Source organism: Hydra vulgaris, chromosome 02 (assembly GCF_038396675.1).
Source record: "Hydra vulgaris chromosome 02, alternate assembly HydraT2T_AEP".
NCBI classification, from domain to species: Eukaryota; Metazoa; Cnidaria; class Hydrozoa; order Anthoathecata; family Hydridae; genus Hydra; species Hydra vulgaris.
Genome location: NC_088921.1, coordinates 42,970,627 through 42,985,000, shown reverse-complemented (window position 1 = coordinate 42,985,000; position 14,374 = coordinate 42,970,627). Strand labels below are relative to the sequence as shown.

Genomic DNA, 14,374 nt, shown 5'->3' with positions numbered 1-14,374 from the left:
ATAACAATTGGGGAGGCAACTTAAGTTGTGGTTATAACCCTCTTTAAACTCTATAACTTGGAAACACAAACCTTGACAAATAAGGCTGTTGCACGGAGAAACAAGTTGAGTGCGGTACTACCAGGGACGTGGTGGGGATCAAACCAGGAACTTCTTGCTTATGAGGCAAGTGCTCTACCACTACCACATGATACCATATGAAACATGAAGAAATAAGAAAACTTTTTATGCTTGTATTTTTTAAAACTGTTTTTAAAGCTTACCTTTACACAAGCAGAAAAATACTGGGTCATACATGTGATCAACTTAAAACTACACTTACACACATATATAAAACTTTAAAATCAAGTTTTCTTGGCAGTAGCTTTTTATAATAAATAATATCCTATCATACATTTTGTCTTAAAAAACTAAAGAAGATGCATAAAGTTTTAGACTTAATCATCTAAATCTTGTTAAAAGCTATTTTAAATACCACCTTTAATGTTGTTGTATTGTTTTAAATTTATGCGAACATGTGTAAAAAGACATAAAGGAGACTAAAGATGTTATGGTGGAAAATTTTTCAATTTTTTCAAGGAGTTTCAGGCTGTCTTTACAAGATTGGATGGTTAATGGAAGAGTTGCAACCATTTTTAGTGAAGTAACACAGCAGATTTAAGTAGCAGCTTAAGCATCATCTTTCCTTAACTAAAACTCATTCATACAATATGTAACACACACTCTTCAAGTTTTTCAAGTTTTCTTACTGCTACCACTACCATTTTTTCCTGAACCTGATACCTCTCTACATGCTGATACCCAAATCACTTTAATCTTCTCTGACAAACGTTGTTCGATATAATTTTTTTTCTAATCTCTGACGGAAATGATATTTTGTTTTGACGATTTAACCACAGTTTTTAACAAATGCGCTGAAAAATAAGGTTTCTAATTATCTTGAAAGTAAATAACTTTGACACATTTATTTTTACTAACACCTTTGTATTAGCAAAATGCTTTTAAATAAAGTAGCTAATGATTTTAAATAAATTATCATTGAAAATTGTATAAATTTTTATTTATATTATATAATTAAAATATAATATCTAATTAAAAAATTTTTTATAATTAAAATGAAAAAATTTTTTTAAATTAATTAAAATAATACAAAAAAAAAAATTTAAATTTTTTTTTAAAATAAAGTAGCTAATGATTTTAACTTATTTTAAGTATCATTAAAAGTTGTATAAATTTTTATTTATATTATTTAATTAGATAAGATTTTTTTTATCATTAAATAAACAAAATAAAAATTATATAAAAAAAAATTTTAATTTTATAAGTGAAGACTTTAAACAGTGTCTCTTTAATAAACTTTATATAAGAATCATTAAAATTAATTCATTTGAAAAGAAAAAAGATTTTGTTGAGAAGAAAAAAAAAAGACACTTTTTTGAAAGCTATTTGAATTAAATAGCTTTGATCTTTACTTAGGTTTTTATATTATTGAAACGCATTTAAATAAAGTAAAAAATCACTGCTAATGGTTTTTTATAAAAATAATTATGAATAACATATGAATATTTTGATATTTATATAATTATGTATTTTTTATTGTGTCTTTAAATAAAAACAAAATTATATTAACTTTTTCATCTGTTTCCATTTTTGCTAAACTATTTTGACACACTGTGTCAATTTATCATCATTTTTTCCTTATATAAACTTTTTTGAACTCCATTGGCTGAGTATACAGTAGTCCCTCACTTTTGCTTTTTACAGACTTCCATAGATTAAAAAGCGCTGTACCCGTGATATGTTCATACCAAATTGCTGTGAGGTTAATTCGGACTCTAGCAACTGCAATTTATCTCAATATGGGTTCCTAGAAAAAATGGGCACAACGCCTGTAGTTTCTAAAACCTTTGTTTTCCTTTCTAGTCTGTGGGTCTGAATTCTTAAAATTCCAAAACTTTGTGCCAAATTTGTTTTAATGTTCCACAAAATGCACAATCCAGTGGCTGAAGGACTTTGTGTTCAATAGGAGAGAGATGAGAATTAAATGGTTTAGCTTGCAATATTCAGCGGTCTCGATATGTTTATATGTCTTTTACGACCGCCAACAAAAATTATGACATTTCTTTTAATATTGTTTTAGTTAAGCCATTTAACAAGGCTGTTTGACAAATACTCATAAAATGTTTTAGAGGTTTGACAGCCCTCATTGGAAATTCCTACAACCCATTCTGATAGTGTATACATGACCATATCTCTCGTAATTTGATGCCCAGGGTAAATAAACACGGTAGAACCTTTTTTTCCGAAGCTGTTCAACCAAAAAGAGCTGAATACGCCTCCTTTACGCAATTATTTGCAATATTGTACATGTTTTCTGACCCAGAAGCACATAAAGTCTTAAATTTTCGTTGAACAACTTGAAATTTTGATTTGTCAAAGTTCACATATTTGTCAGGGTCATCAAATTCGCTTCTTCAAATCCATTTTTAATATGAACATGATTGGTTTTCGAACCGAATTTTCCCAAAAATGTTGTTATTCCCTTGTCAATGATTGTCAATGTGGTGCTAAATACCTTAAAGTCCAATTTTTTGAGGAAAAAGTTTCCAGAAAAACCATTGATGTCTGTCATGAATCTGTGATGAAAAAATCTTTCTAGAATCAAAAAACAAACATGTTTCATGTTTTATTTTAAGTGAGATATAAATGTTTACTTCTCATGAGAAAAAACACATAAATGGATCAAAGTTTTATTGTAAAACTAGATCATTATATTAGGTTTTCCAGGCCATATAATTGAAATACTAGTTAAACATATCTTTTAGCTTTGATTTCTGCCATTTATTACCATTTGTAACAAAATGGTTCAAGCAAAAAAACACGAAATTAAAAATTTTGCTTTTTTAGCAAAGCAATATCAATGACGTTTGAGCTGTCACTTTTTGACGGCAAGTAATATTTTTGCGGTTTTCTTAGTTTTTTGAGCAGTAACAGTAACTATTACTGCATTCTAATTGTTTCATTCTTTAATTAATAAAAATTAATAAAAACATTTTGAGTGGATTTAAATTAATTTAACAAACAAAATTTACAAAGGGAAGTGAGACTGATTTATTTTTGTGGGTGATCCATAATTGTGGGATAACTGCATCAAAAAAATTTATTTCATAAAATACATAAATAAAAAGAAGATAAAATACCACCTTGACAACCCATGATCACACCTAAAATGACCACCTGTGCAATCATGACCACTAATGTGCTATTTTTTATTATCTCATGAAACCTTTTCTATAACACGAATAATTGTATTCTAAGAACAATTTATTAAAAATTAATTAAAAACATGCTCTATCAATACAGGTTAGTAAAATTTATATTATTTATTTTTAAATGCATATGATTTAATAAATAATTACATTTTATTTTAGGTGAATCTTATGATGGTTCTGGTGGAATAATAATAATGCACACATTTTGGAATTTGTTTTTTAAAAAATGTTATTTTCCACTTGCTAACGCCAAAAAATTTGCCTGCATTAACTGGTTTTAAGTTTATAAGAAAACTAAAAGAAAAGTATACACAATTAAAAAATCATACAATGTTCTGCATAAAATGACTCATCCTCATCCAACTATAAAAACAAGAAAAGATGATAACAGGCCATTAACTAGGTTCAATACTTAACATTAATCTGTTGCCATACAGCAGACCAACTTATGCCTCACTAGAATACATCATAATCCCTGAAAGAAGACTTTCATTAAAAAAAGTATGGTTTATTAGCTGTTCTTGGTCACACACATGGTTCAAAATGAGGTAGGAAATCATTTGAATTGAAAACCTAAAAGAAACCACATCAATTAGCATTTAAGCCCAAGAAGCGGTGACCAAACATATATTTGGAGTGTAAGTCTCATTCAAAAAACTTTGTTATATGTTTATAGTTTATATTTTAAATTAATCAGTCTTAAAAAAAAACAAAAATATTTTTTGTTTTTTTCAAGAAAAATCTTTTTTTTTGACCTAATAAAATATTAAAATGATTATTTTTTATTATGTGCTGTTTAGAATACAATTATTCATTATTTAAAAGTTTCAAATATTATTTAAAAAAAAGTTATTTTTGCATCATCCTAATGACCACTTCAAGAGACAAAATATGATTTAAATTTCTTGACACCAATTACTCCATGAAAATCCTTGATCTCCCTTAAATGACAATGCAGGTAGTCATGACCCGGATATGAACTCCTTGGCCCCAAAAACCCTATAAACATGTAGCATGTTATAATTCAGGCCATAAATAGTTTTGCCACTTTTAGACAATTCTGGCCCACAGCGAAATGTTTCAAAATGGGAAATACAGAATATTCAATTTCTCTAATTTTAACCACTCCTTTGATATTGTGTTAATTTCATTCTTTGTTTTATAATGGTAATAGTAGAAATGTGCTCAAAACAAGATTAAAATAAAAAATGTATTTTTAGACTCTTTATATGTAAAATATAGTAAAATAACACTAAAAATAACTTAAAGAAGCTGCTTTTTAAAAAATGATTTTATGGTTGCCACATTGCAACATATTCAATTGTTGCTTTTGTAACATATTAAAAATTTAAATATTTATTCTTTTCTATTTCAGTATAAATATAACAAGTATAAACTTGCATTTTTTTCCTTGGTTCGTTTTTTTCCTCGATTCAAACTTTCAAATTTAAACATTTCATTTTGTGCTTGGAATTAAAATTAGAAAATTATTTAAATTCTAAACTTATTCTAGTAAATGTATGTTGGACTATTTTTTAAATTATTGTTTAAACAAAGAATTTTAGGACTTTGTAGATATTGTATAGCCAGGGTTGGCAAAAACCCAGGTTTTTTTTAAAAAAAAAAACCCCGCCCAGTGGTATTTTTTTTTGGGTAATTTTGGATTTAATTGGATAAATTTGATTTTTTTGGGTTTTATTTTTATTTTATATCTGTTAAATTTTTTTTTTTTTGTTAATGATATTGAAAATTGGTAAAATTTTCTACTTTAACTTTATTTAAAATATATTTCATATAATGTTATTTAGTAATTTATAACAAAAATTTTCAAATTATTTTGAAAAAGATTTTTAAACATAATTTTTAAAACTCTAAAAAAAAAAAATATTTTAAACCTATATGTATTTATTTTAAATTCAAAAGAAATATTTTCTATAATTAAAAAATATCAATGAGAAATAAGAAAAAGAAGGCTGGAAAATGTGAGGAAGTAATTGAAGTTTTAATTGAACTTCAAATTTGAACTTGAAATTCAAATGAACAAACTTGTTTCTCTGTGGAGCAGCCTTGTTCATAAAGGTTTGTGTTTCGGATTTAAAGAGTTGAGAGAAGATTGTAACCTTAAGATTGACTTTAATTTGAGATTGAATTTAACATAAGATTGGCTTATGTTATTCACCTTCTTGGGCTTCTCTGTCTTGGGAGGTGAATAACATAAAAGATAAAAAAGTGATATTTTCAATTTGTAAAAATATTTGAATAAAAATTGTGATAATGTGTTTCCAAATAATGATTCAAACATTAGTAAATCTGCTCTGATAGCTGTTATTGTTGGTTATAATAGTTAATAATAATAGTTAATAATAATTTAGTTGATAATTAATTTTGTAAATAATATAATAGTTATAATGTTAATGTTGGTTCAATAATTGTTCATAAAATTATAAAATATCTTTATAAAAACCCAATAAAACCCAGATTGCCCGGGTTTTTTAGGTTTTTCTAGGTGGGTTTTATTGGGTTTTACTGGGCGGGTTTTTTTGGGTGGGTATTTTAATGCCAACTCTGTGTATAGCAAATAAATACTATGTTTAACTAAAGTTTGTAAAAATTAAATTAAAATTGAAGCAAAATTTAAAGTATTTAGATAAATTAGAAAAATTTTGATTTGAATTTTTAAAATTACACCATTAAAATAGAACACAGCATAACAAAATGTAGTTTAAAAAAATCATATAACAGGTTACATATTACAACTTCAACAAATCATATAACAGGTTACATATTACAACTTCAACAAATCATATAACAGGTTACATATTACAACTTCAACAAATCATATAACAGGTTACATATTACAACTTCAACAAATCATATAACAGGTTACATATTACAACTTCAACAAATCATATAACAGGTTACATATTACAACTTCAACAAATCATATAACAGGTTACATATTACAACTTCAACAAATCATATAACAGGTTACATATTACAACTTCAACAAATCATATAACAGGTTACATATTACAACTTCAACAAATCATATAACAGGTTACATATTACAACTTCAACAAATCATATAACAGGTTACATATTACAACTTCAACAAACCTCAATATCTTTAAGAGTTGGTCGCAACACAGTTTCTGAAAGTATATTTACTACTCCTTCAACATTGTACTTGAATGCTGAAGCAGCATATATAGAACAATCACTAGATAAAAAAGAACTAATAGAAAGAATAAAATATTTGCACTTTCATCTTAAATATATTTAAACATATTTTAATTTTTATAATGATGAAGTTAATACAAATAATATCATGCCCACTACTGTCCAAACATTTAACATGTTCTCTACCTGTCAAAATTTTAACATGTCTTTTAATGGTCAAAAGACTTTTTAGGACCATTGTATTTAAAATGTTAATGAATAAACTATGTTGGTAATATAAATTGATTTCTGTAAAGTGATAAAACTATGAGTAAATATTTTTATAATTGCAAATTTTTCAAAAAGCCCCAAACATTTGTATGATGTCATTACATTTGTATGACATTGTAAGTAATAATGACAGTGTTTATCAAAAAAAAAAAAATTTTATACCAAAATTTATTTAATTATATTTTATAAAAATAAAATTTAGTATTATACTTCAAAATACAGCCTTATAAGTAGAGCTGTTACAACTATGAATAAATATTTTTATAATTGCAAATTTCTCAAAAAACCCTAAACATTTGAAAACATTTGTGTGACGGTGTAAGTAATAATGGCAATGCTTATAAAAAAAAAAAAATTTTTTCATAAAATTTTTTTACTAAAATTTATTTAATTATATTTTACAAAAATAAAATTTAGTATAATACTTCAAAATACAGCCTTACTTACTTCTTAAGTAAAGTTATTTTTAAAGTCTTTTGAAGAGCAATTTATATTTTATTTCTACGTTTTATGTACCTGGTTAAAGCTCAAGGTCCAGAGGGTGGGGCTGGGGTGCAAATAAGCATTTAACAAACCGCTCCCTCTTTTTTTTTTTTTTTTTTTGTTAAACACATAAAGACAAGACCAGGAGAATTTTTTTTGTAGCCAAATTGTTCCAATTACACATACTCACATACAGTTACATCTTAAATATATTTGAAAAAAATAACATACAAATATAAAAATAATGAAGCAATTGAAATTTTTTCTTTAAATCTTGAATCTTTTGTTCAATAATTTTGCCGACTCAATTGCTGAAATATTGTATACATGACCATTTGTTGTAGATCAATGGTACATTAATCTAAAACAAACATATTTGTTGGAGGATCAATGGTACATTAAATATGATTTGATGGGACCCAAACATTAATCTTTTCTTGCAAAACAAAAAAAACTTGGACTGGGACAATGTGGATACACAAATTGAATTTTATTTCCTTCATCATTTTTGTTTATGATGTTAATTGATTAAAAATTGTCATACTTGCTATTTAATCCTTATAATTGTAAATAACCTGCTGCACAACCAGCTCATTTGGTATCTGCACAAGGTTAAATGCCTAAACATCAGTTAGTTGACTCATCTTTTTAAAGAAAATGTACATTTATTAATTGGTATAAAAGGGTGAAAGCATCTTGCTCCAGGCAAGGTTCTTCCCATAGCAAGCCTTGGTTGTAATGATGATCGAACTTCATTTTAAATTTTAGTTTATAAAACTTCGTTTTATAAACTAAAATGAATTGAATGTATTTTATATTGCTTACACAAAAATCAAACATCTTATTTACATTTAAAATCTGTTCAGTCACTGTCCTTTAAAGTGGCTTGTGCAGTTATTCTCTACTGTACGGCCAATGCAAATCACAAGCAGACTTACCTTGGTTTGTAGCAACAAAAAAACAACCCATTTAGCATCAATATCAAAGTCTTATTTATGATGGCAAAGATTAATAAAGTTTTTAAAGTTTTTCAATTTGTAAAATGTTTGCTTTTATGTAATTTGTAATGAGCTGTTGTATTTTACATACATAGTATACATCATGCTCAACTTCTTCAGAAAGGAAGCAAAAGGATTTAAATATCAATAGACTATTTGATTTATAGTATATAATAATATAATAAAATGTAAATTTTTTTTTTCCAGTGGTAACAGTGCACCTCATCCTGAACAATAAATTGATAGTTTTCTGCATAGGCACCCAATATTATGCACTTGTTGTATTTTTATGATTCTTTACAGTACTTAACTTGACTTTTAGCTTGACTTTTTTAAGTGAATGAGATGTTAGTTTATCTATTTTATTGCATCTAAGGTCGATATTATATTCAACATTGATTTTTTTATTAGTCAGTATTCAGATAGTATCCAGATTGGTCAGTTCTATCTGTATGTGTCATTGGTTAATTGTTATTTTTTTATCACTGTTGTCAAACTTTACTGTTAAGAGTTCTGTTAAAGTTAAAAATACCTGGACATTAAGGAAATCGATGTAACATAAATTCTGCATTATCCCTATTGCAAACAACCATTTCCATTAAACCTCTAAAGTATTTTGTTTTAACAACTTAACATTCTAATGATAGATACAGACACAAACACTGTGCATATCAGACGCATTTGTGCTTACACACCATCTTGGGCTGCGAAACACCATTTTGTGCTGCGAAACTTTAAAAATCAAACACTTAAATAAGAGTGTTGGGATTTAAATGTAATGTTTTTTTAAATTATTCAATATTAGTTTTTTTTTGCATGTGTTGCCTATAGCGACAAAGTCTTTTTTTCTGTGTATACTCATCACTTTGATAAAAGCTATGAAAAAGATAAATGGATTCATGGAAAAGCAACTTTTCTTTTTTTTTGATAATGGTTTATACAAAATACCATGTTTTTTTATAGCTTTTCTAGCCTCTTGTATAGGGTTAATATATACATTAAAAAATTCTGCAGGCTTTAGGAGTGACCATGATTTTGGAGTTGTTGTTAACATCTGTATTTTTGCGAAGATGATATTACATTTTTTAGTTTATCTTTTAATTCATTGTGAGTAAAAAAAAGTGAGTATAGATCACCAATTTTTAGGTTATCAATTGAAGAAGTTATTGGTGTACAAAAGGCGTCCATCTAATTGTAGGATCAATATCACTAGCTTTATTTATATTGTTTGTTGATGCTTATTTTAACTATATGAATCATTCTAATTATCAAAACAATAAAAAAATTTCACGTTTTTCTTTTGATTTACATGTTTTTAAAATAGGTTACAGCATTTCAGAAATGTTTTACAAATGCAAATCCGAAGTATTCTCAATAATAATAGCAAACTGTTCTAAACAATTTCATACAATCAAATAATTTTTTTTAGAAATAGAATCATTTAGTTATGGATGAATTTTGAAGCATTCATTTTGTCATCAATAAATGTCAATTTACCCACTCCTTTCCATCAAATACTACTCTAAACTCCAGTACCTCATAAACAACTCTATAAGCTTTTCCTCTTTTTCGTTACACTTTTTGAACTCTATCTGTAGAGACAAAATTGTTTTTTGACAAAAAAAAAAGCATTTTGTTATACTTCTTTACATACTTCAAAACATTTGTTTTAAGGTTAAAAAAGGTTTTTTTTATACTACTCTAACCTTGTTCTCTAATACGAATTCTGATTGTTGGAGGTGTCACTATAGTAATGAAGTGTATCATTGATATTGTGACCTTCTTGAACTTTCTAATTGTTCGACATGTCTCTTTGATGATCTATGAGTCACTATGATGTTGCGATCTTCTTGATCTTTTAAAGCTAGTTTAGCTAAAACAAATCTCTTTTTTTCTAGACATTAATTATGATGTTATAATCAATTGCACTGGTAGTCTTGCATTTTTGACCTTTGCCAGCCACAGTATTAATAATTCTAATTAGATCATGTTTCTTAACCAAGGGGCGAATTAAGTGATTGAGAATTGCGATATCTGGAAATGATTCTGGTATTTAAATTTTTAGCTTTTTAAAAATCGTAAAAATTGTTTTTATTACAAAACTCAATTGCTGTTATTCAATAAATATTTCTGCATTAATCTTGAAATTAAGATAATTTCATTATAAAAATTATTATTTTCGTTATAATAATAATAATAATTAATTGTGATTTAAACATCAATATCTTAATTTATTTGACAAACTTGCTTATTCATTTAATTAGTTCCATTTACATAAAAATTAAATAAACTTTGTCAATGTACAATTATTTTTTACGACACAAATCAAAAGCATTACACAACTTTGGTATTTAAGAAATATTTTATTTTAATTATAAGGAATTTAATTATATTTATAATTGATTCAACAACATTTTTTAGTGATATGAAAATATCATTAAAGAATAAAAAAACAAATTAGGTGAGCATTGCCTAGTTTGTTTTATTATTCTTCAATGAAATAAACAATTAGGTGAGCATTGCCGAATGCCAACCCTAATTCTGAGAGCTGATATATATATATATATATATATATATATATATATATATATATATATATATATATATATATATATATATATATATATATATATATATATATATTACACCATTTCTTAAATTTAATTGACTTGCATTTTCCATTTCACCATGAGCAAAATTTTCAACAGAAACACAATAAAAATTAGCTGCATGCCAAATATTCGATCAATTATTAATTCACATAAGCAACAAACTTTGCGCAACAAACTCACCGCAAATGATAAAAACTGCAACTGTGTTAAGAAAACTACATGCACATTAAATAATCAATGTCTACCAAAAAATGTTGTATATAAAGCCACTTTAACGTCACCTAATCCCAGAATTTAATGCAATCAAGTATAGCACTGACACAGAACTTTCCAAAGAAATCTAGGAACATAAAGACGCAGGCAAAATCTTACAACCCATCTATAAAACAGTGTAACCTTTGTATTTCTGAAAAGTATTATGACTTTTGATAAAGGATCACAACTGAACAAAAAAAAGTGAATTGGTTTCCGCATGTAGACATAGGTAAAAATTTTTGCGATCTCACTTTAATTCTGTTGATTTGCAAATATAATATCAGATCACGTATATTTGACATCAGATGTTGTTGTAAGGCTAAACTTGTGTTTTTTATAACAGTTTTTATTAATTTTATTTATATTTTTGAATAATATGGCTGATGATTGCCATAAGACATGAAACTTTTAAATTCAATTATAGTTGTATTTTTTTATTTAAATTATTTCAATATATATATATATATATATATATATATATATATATATATATATATATATATATATATACACATACATACAAACTGACAACTTAAAACTTTATGTTACACTACTAATATTAAGAGAATTTAACAATTAATTTATCTTAATTGTTAAAAATTGAATTCAAAAATATATATAAGTTATAAAAAGAACTAATCATTAAGTAACCTTTGTTTTAATAATGATATAATACGTAAGTCTATCAAGCTTGCTTGATAGACTTACGTATTATATAATTATTAAAACATAGGCTACTTAATACTTAATATTTAATAACGAAACTTTTAATAATTTTATTGCTGTAAGTTATAGCAGGAATGAATAGGCTGATGTGGGGTTTATAGCACACCATTTTATGTAAAAATTCAATGTTGTTTGAGTTGTTTTGAAACAACTACTTACAAAATTAAAAGATTTTTAAAACACATTAAATTAAAACATTTTTAAACAACGTTGTTTAAAACACTTCTTTTTTTATTTACCTGTTTTTCTTTTCTTATTTTTAGAATGCCTGTTATTTCTATCAACAAAATTTGATACAAATGAGGGGACAAAACAGATTATATGCCTAAATAATTAAACAAAAATAAAAAATCTACAACATACAATCTATGAGAAATATATGCATCAATATAAAGAAAGAACATTTTATAAATTATGTTTACAATATGTTTTACTAAAATTGTTTTACATTTTATACATTTGTTCTCAATACGGCAAAGGAGCACATCATTTTTTTTTTATTAATACAATTTATGTTTTTTTATAAAAAGTTTATAATGTAAAGCAATAAATATATATATATATATATATATATATATATATATATATATATATATATATATATATATATATATATATATATATATATATATATATATATATAGCAAAAAAGAAATCTAAAATATACAGCTGGCTTCTTTTCCATCAGTATTATTAAGTAGTAATACTGATGGAAAAGAATGCAGCTGTAAAATTATTAATTATGTTAAGCAATTAAACATTGGTATTAATGACTTTTATTATTTTACATTAAAAATTAGTTTAAAAATATAATGCTAATAAGTTTAAAAATATATATAAAAATATAATGCTAAAACCATATTAAAAGTGAACTTGTCTAGAAGTTTAGCAAAAATAATGAAAATCTAAAAACGCTCATTTTCCAAAAATTTTGCTAGTAGCTGAGTTGTGCTTCTGTTTATCTTCATCTAACAGTGCAGGTGAAAGATTTATCAGCACACTGACTGCTATTTTTTGAGATAAAAGACTTTAATGAAGCATTGTACAATGCAGGCCGCGCTCTAGTTAATTGGCGGCCTTAAGTACAGACCTGATTACCGATACTTGGCGGCCCTAGGCATAATTTATCATATAATTAACGATAATTCCTTTTTTTTTTTAAACCCATATTTTATGGGTTTTTTAAACCTCACATTTTATAAAAAGTTATATTTTTTTCATGTCTTAAAATCAAAGTTATTAAACACATTAAATTTTACAACTTTGAATTGAATTCAAAAAATCTTTTGTATTTAATATTGACGTATATAATTTTCAAATAAACTGCATGTTGTAGATGTTTTATTTTTGTTTAATTTTTCGGACAAATAATCTGTTTTGCTCCCTTACGGTATCAAAGTTCGATGATGGAAATAACAGGCATCCTAAAAATGAGAAAACAAAAATAGCAAAATAAAAGCAGAAGTGATAAATCTTGTATTTTAGTAAGTAGTTTATATCTGATGACATTGAATTTATTCCTGCTATAACTTACTGCAATAAAATTATTAAAAATTTTGTTTATAAATAAGTCTGGAATAACTAACTTTAAAACTGTGATCTTTACACAAATCTATCAAGCAAAAAACTTTTAAATTTAAAAAATATAAATTTGGTTTATAGCTTACTTTTTATTTTTGTTTCTTTACTCTTAGGTTAAGATTAATTTCCTTTTTACAGTTAATGGTTTTTTTTTCATTTACTTTCATTTTATTTCGTTTACTTTTGCTTTTTAAGCGCCATTTTTAAAATTGGGAAAAAATATCTTACTATTTTAAAAGCCTTGGACATGTCAGCAAAATGAAAGTATTACATGCGTGATCATATAAAGACATGCAATGGCCTTCTTGTGAAAGACTGTTTTTATGTTTAATATTTCAAGGTACTATAGTTATGTTTTAAACTTTCAGAGAACTTGAATCAGTTATGGATAAAATAAAATTAAAAGGTTGAGGTAGCAATCGATTGCGATGCTCTTATTATTATTATAATAGTAAGATGAACTTAACCAGTTTAATAAATCATTTTATAAAGATTTTCCTTAACTGATGAATAAAAACTATTTTAATTAACAAAAGTTGTAAATATTTTTGTAGTTGTTGTTAAAAACATTTTGCTCAATAAATATGTGTAAACGAGATGCGATCAAGATACTCTCTTTAAAAATATTAGGGGCAAAACAAGTCATACAGTTGCAAATATTATGGAAAACGATATTTAAAGAAAACACCTAAAATTTGTTTTAAGTGTACAGAAAGCATAACGCCAAGCACAGATTCAACCTATAATTTTTAACATTTAACAGAATTAGAAGAATTGTCTTTTTCTCCAATCCAATAATTTTTCTCCAAGATTTGCCTTTTTCATCAATCTCTAGTCCAAGATATCAAAAAGTATATAAAATGTTTATTAAATTGGAACAAAAAAAAATGATTATTTTATTAACAGTACAATGAAAATCACCCTAATATTTAACAGAAATAAACACTGCAACAATATATAATTCCTACATACATAATTTATAAATCCTTATAAAATG

General features: G+C 25.6%; 1 protein-coding gene across 2 annotated transcripts in view; it reads right to left on the bottom strand.

Annotated features, from left to right (window-relative positions):
- The window catches only part of LOC101240630 (mitochondrial-processing peptidase subunit alpha), an 85,274-nt gene that overhangs the window by 39,058 nt on the left and 31,842 nt on the right, over window positions 1–14,374 (bottom strand). For both annotated transcript variants that reach the window (XM_065790993.1, XM_065790992.1), the window contains exon 4: window positions 6,390–6,492. In XM_065790993.1, the coding sequence (XP_065647065.1) occupies window positions 6,390–6,492 (103 nt within the window). The remainder of the gene's footprint in view (window positions 1–6,389; window positions 6,493–14,374) is intronic.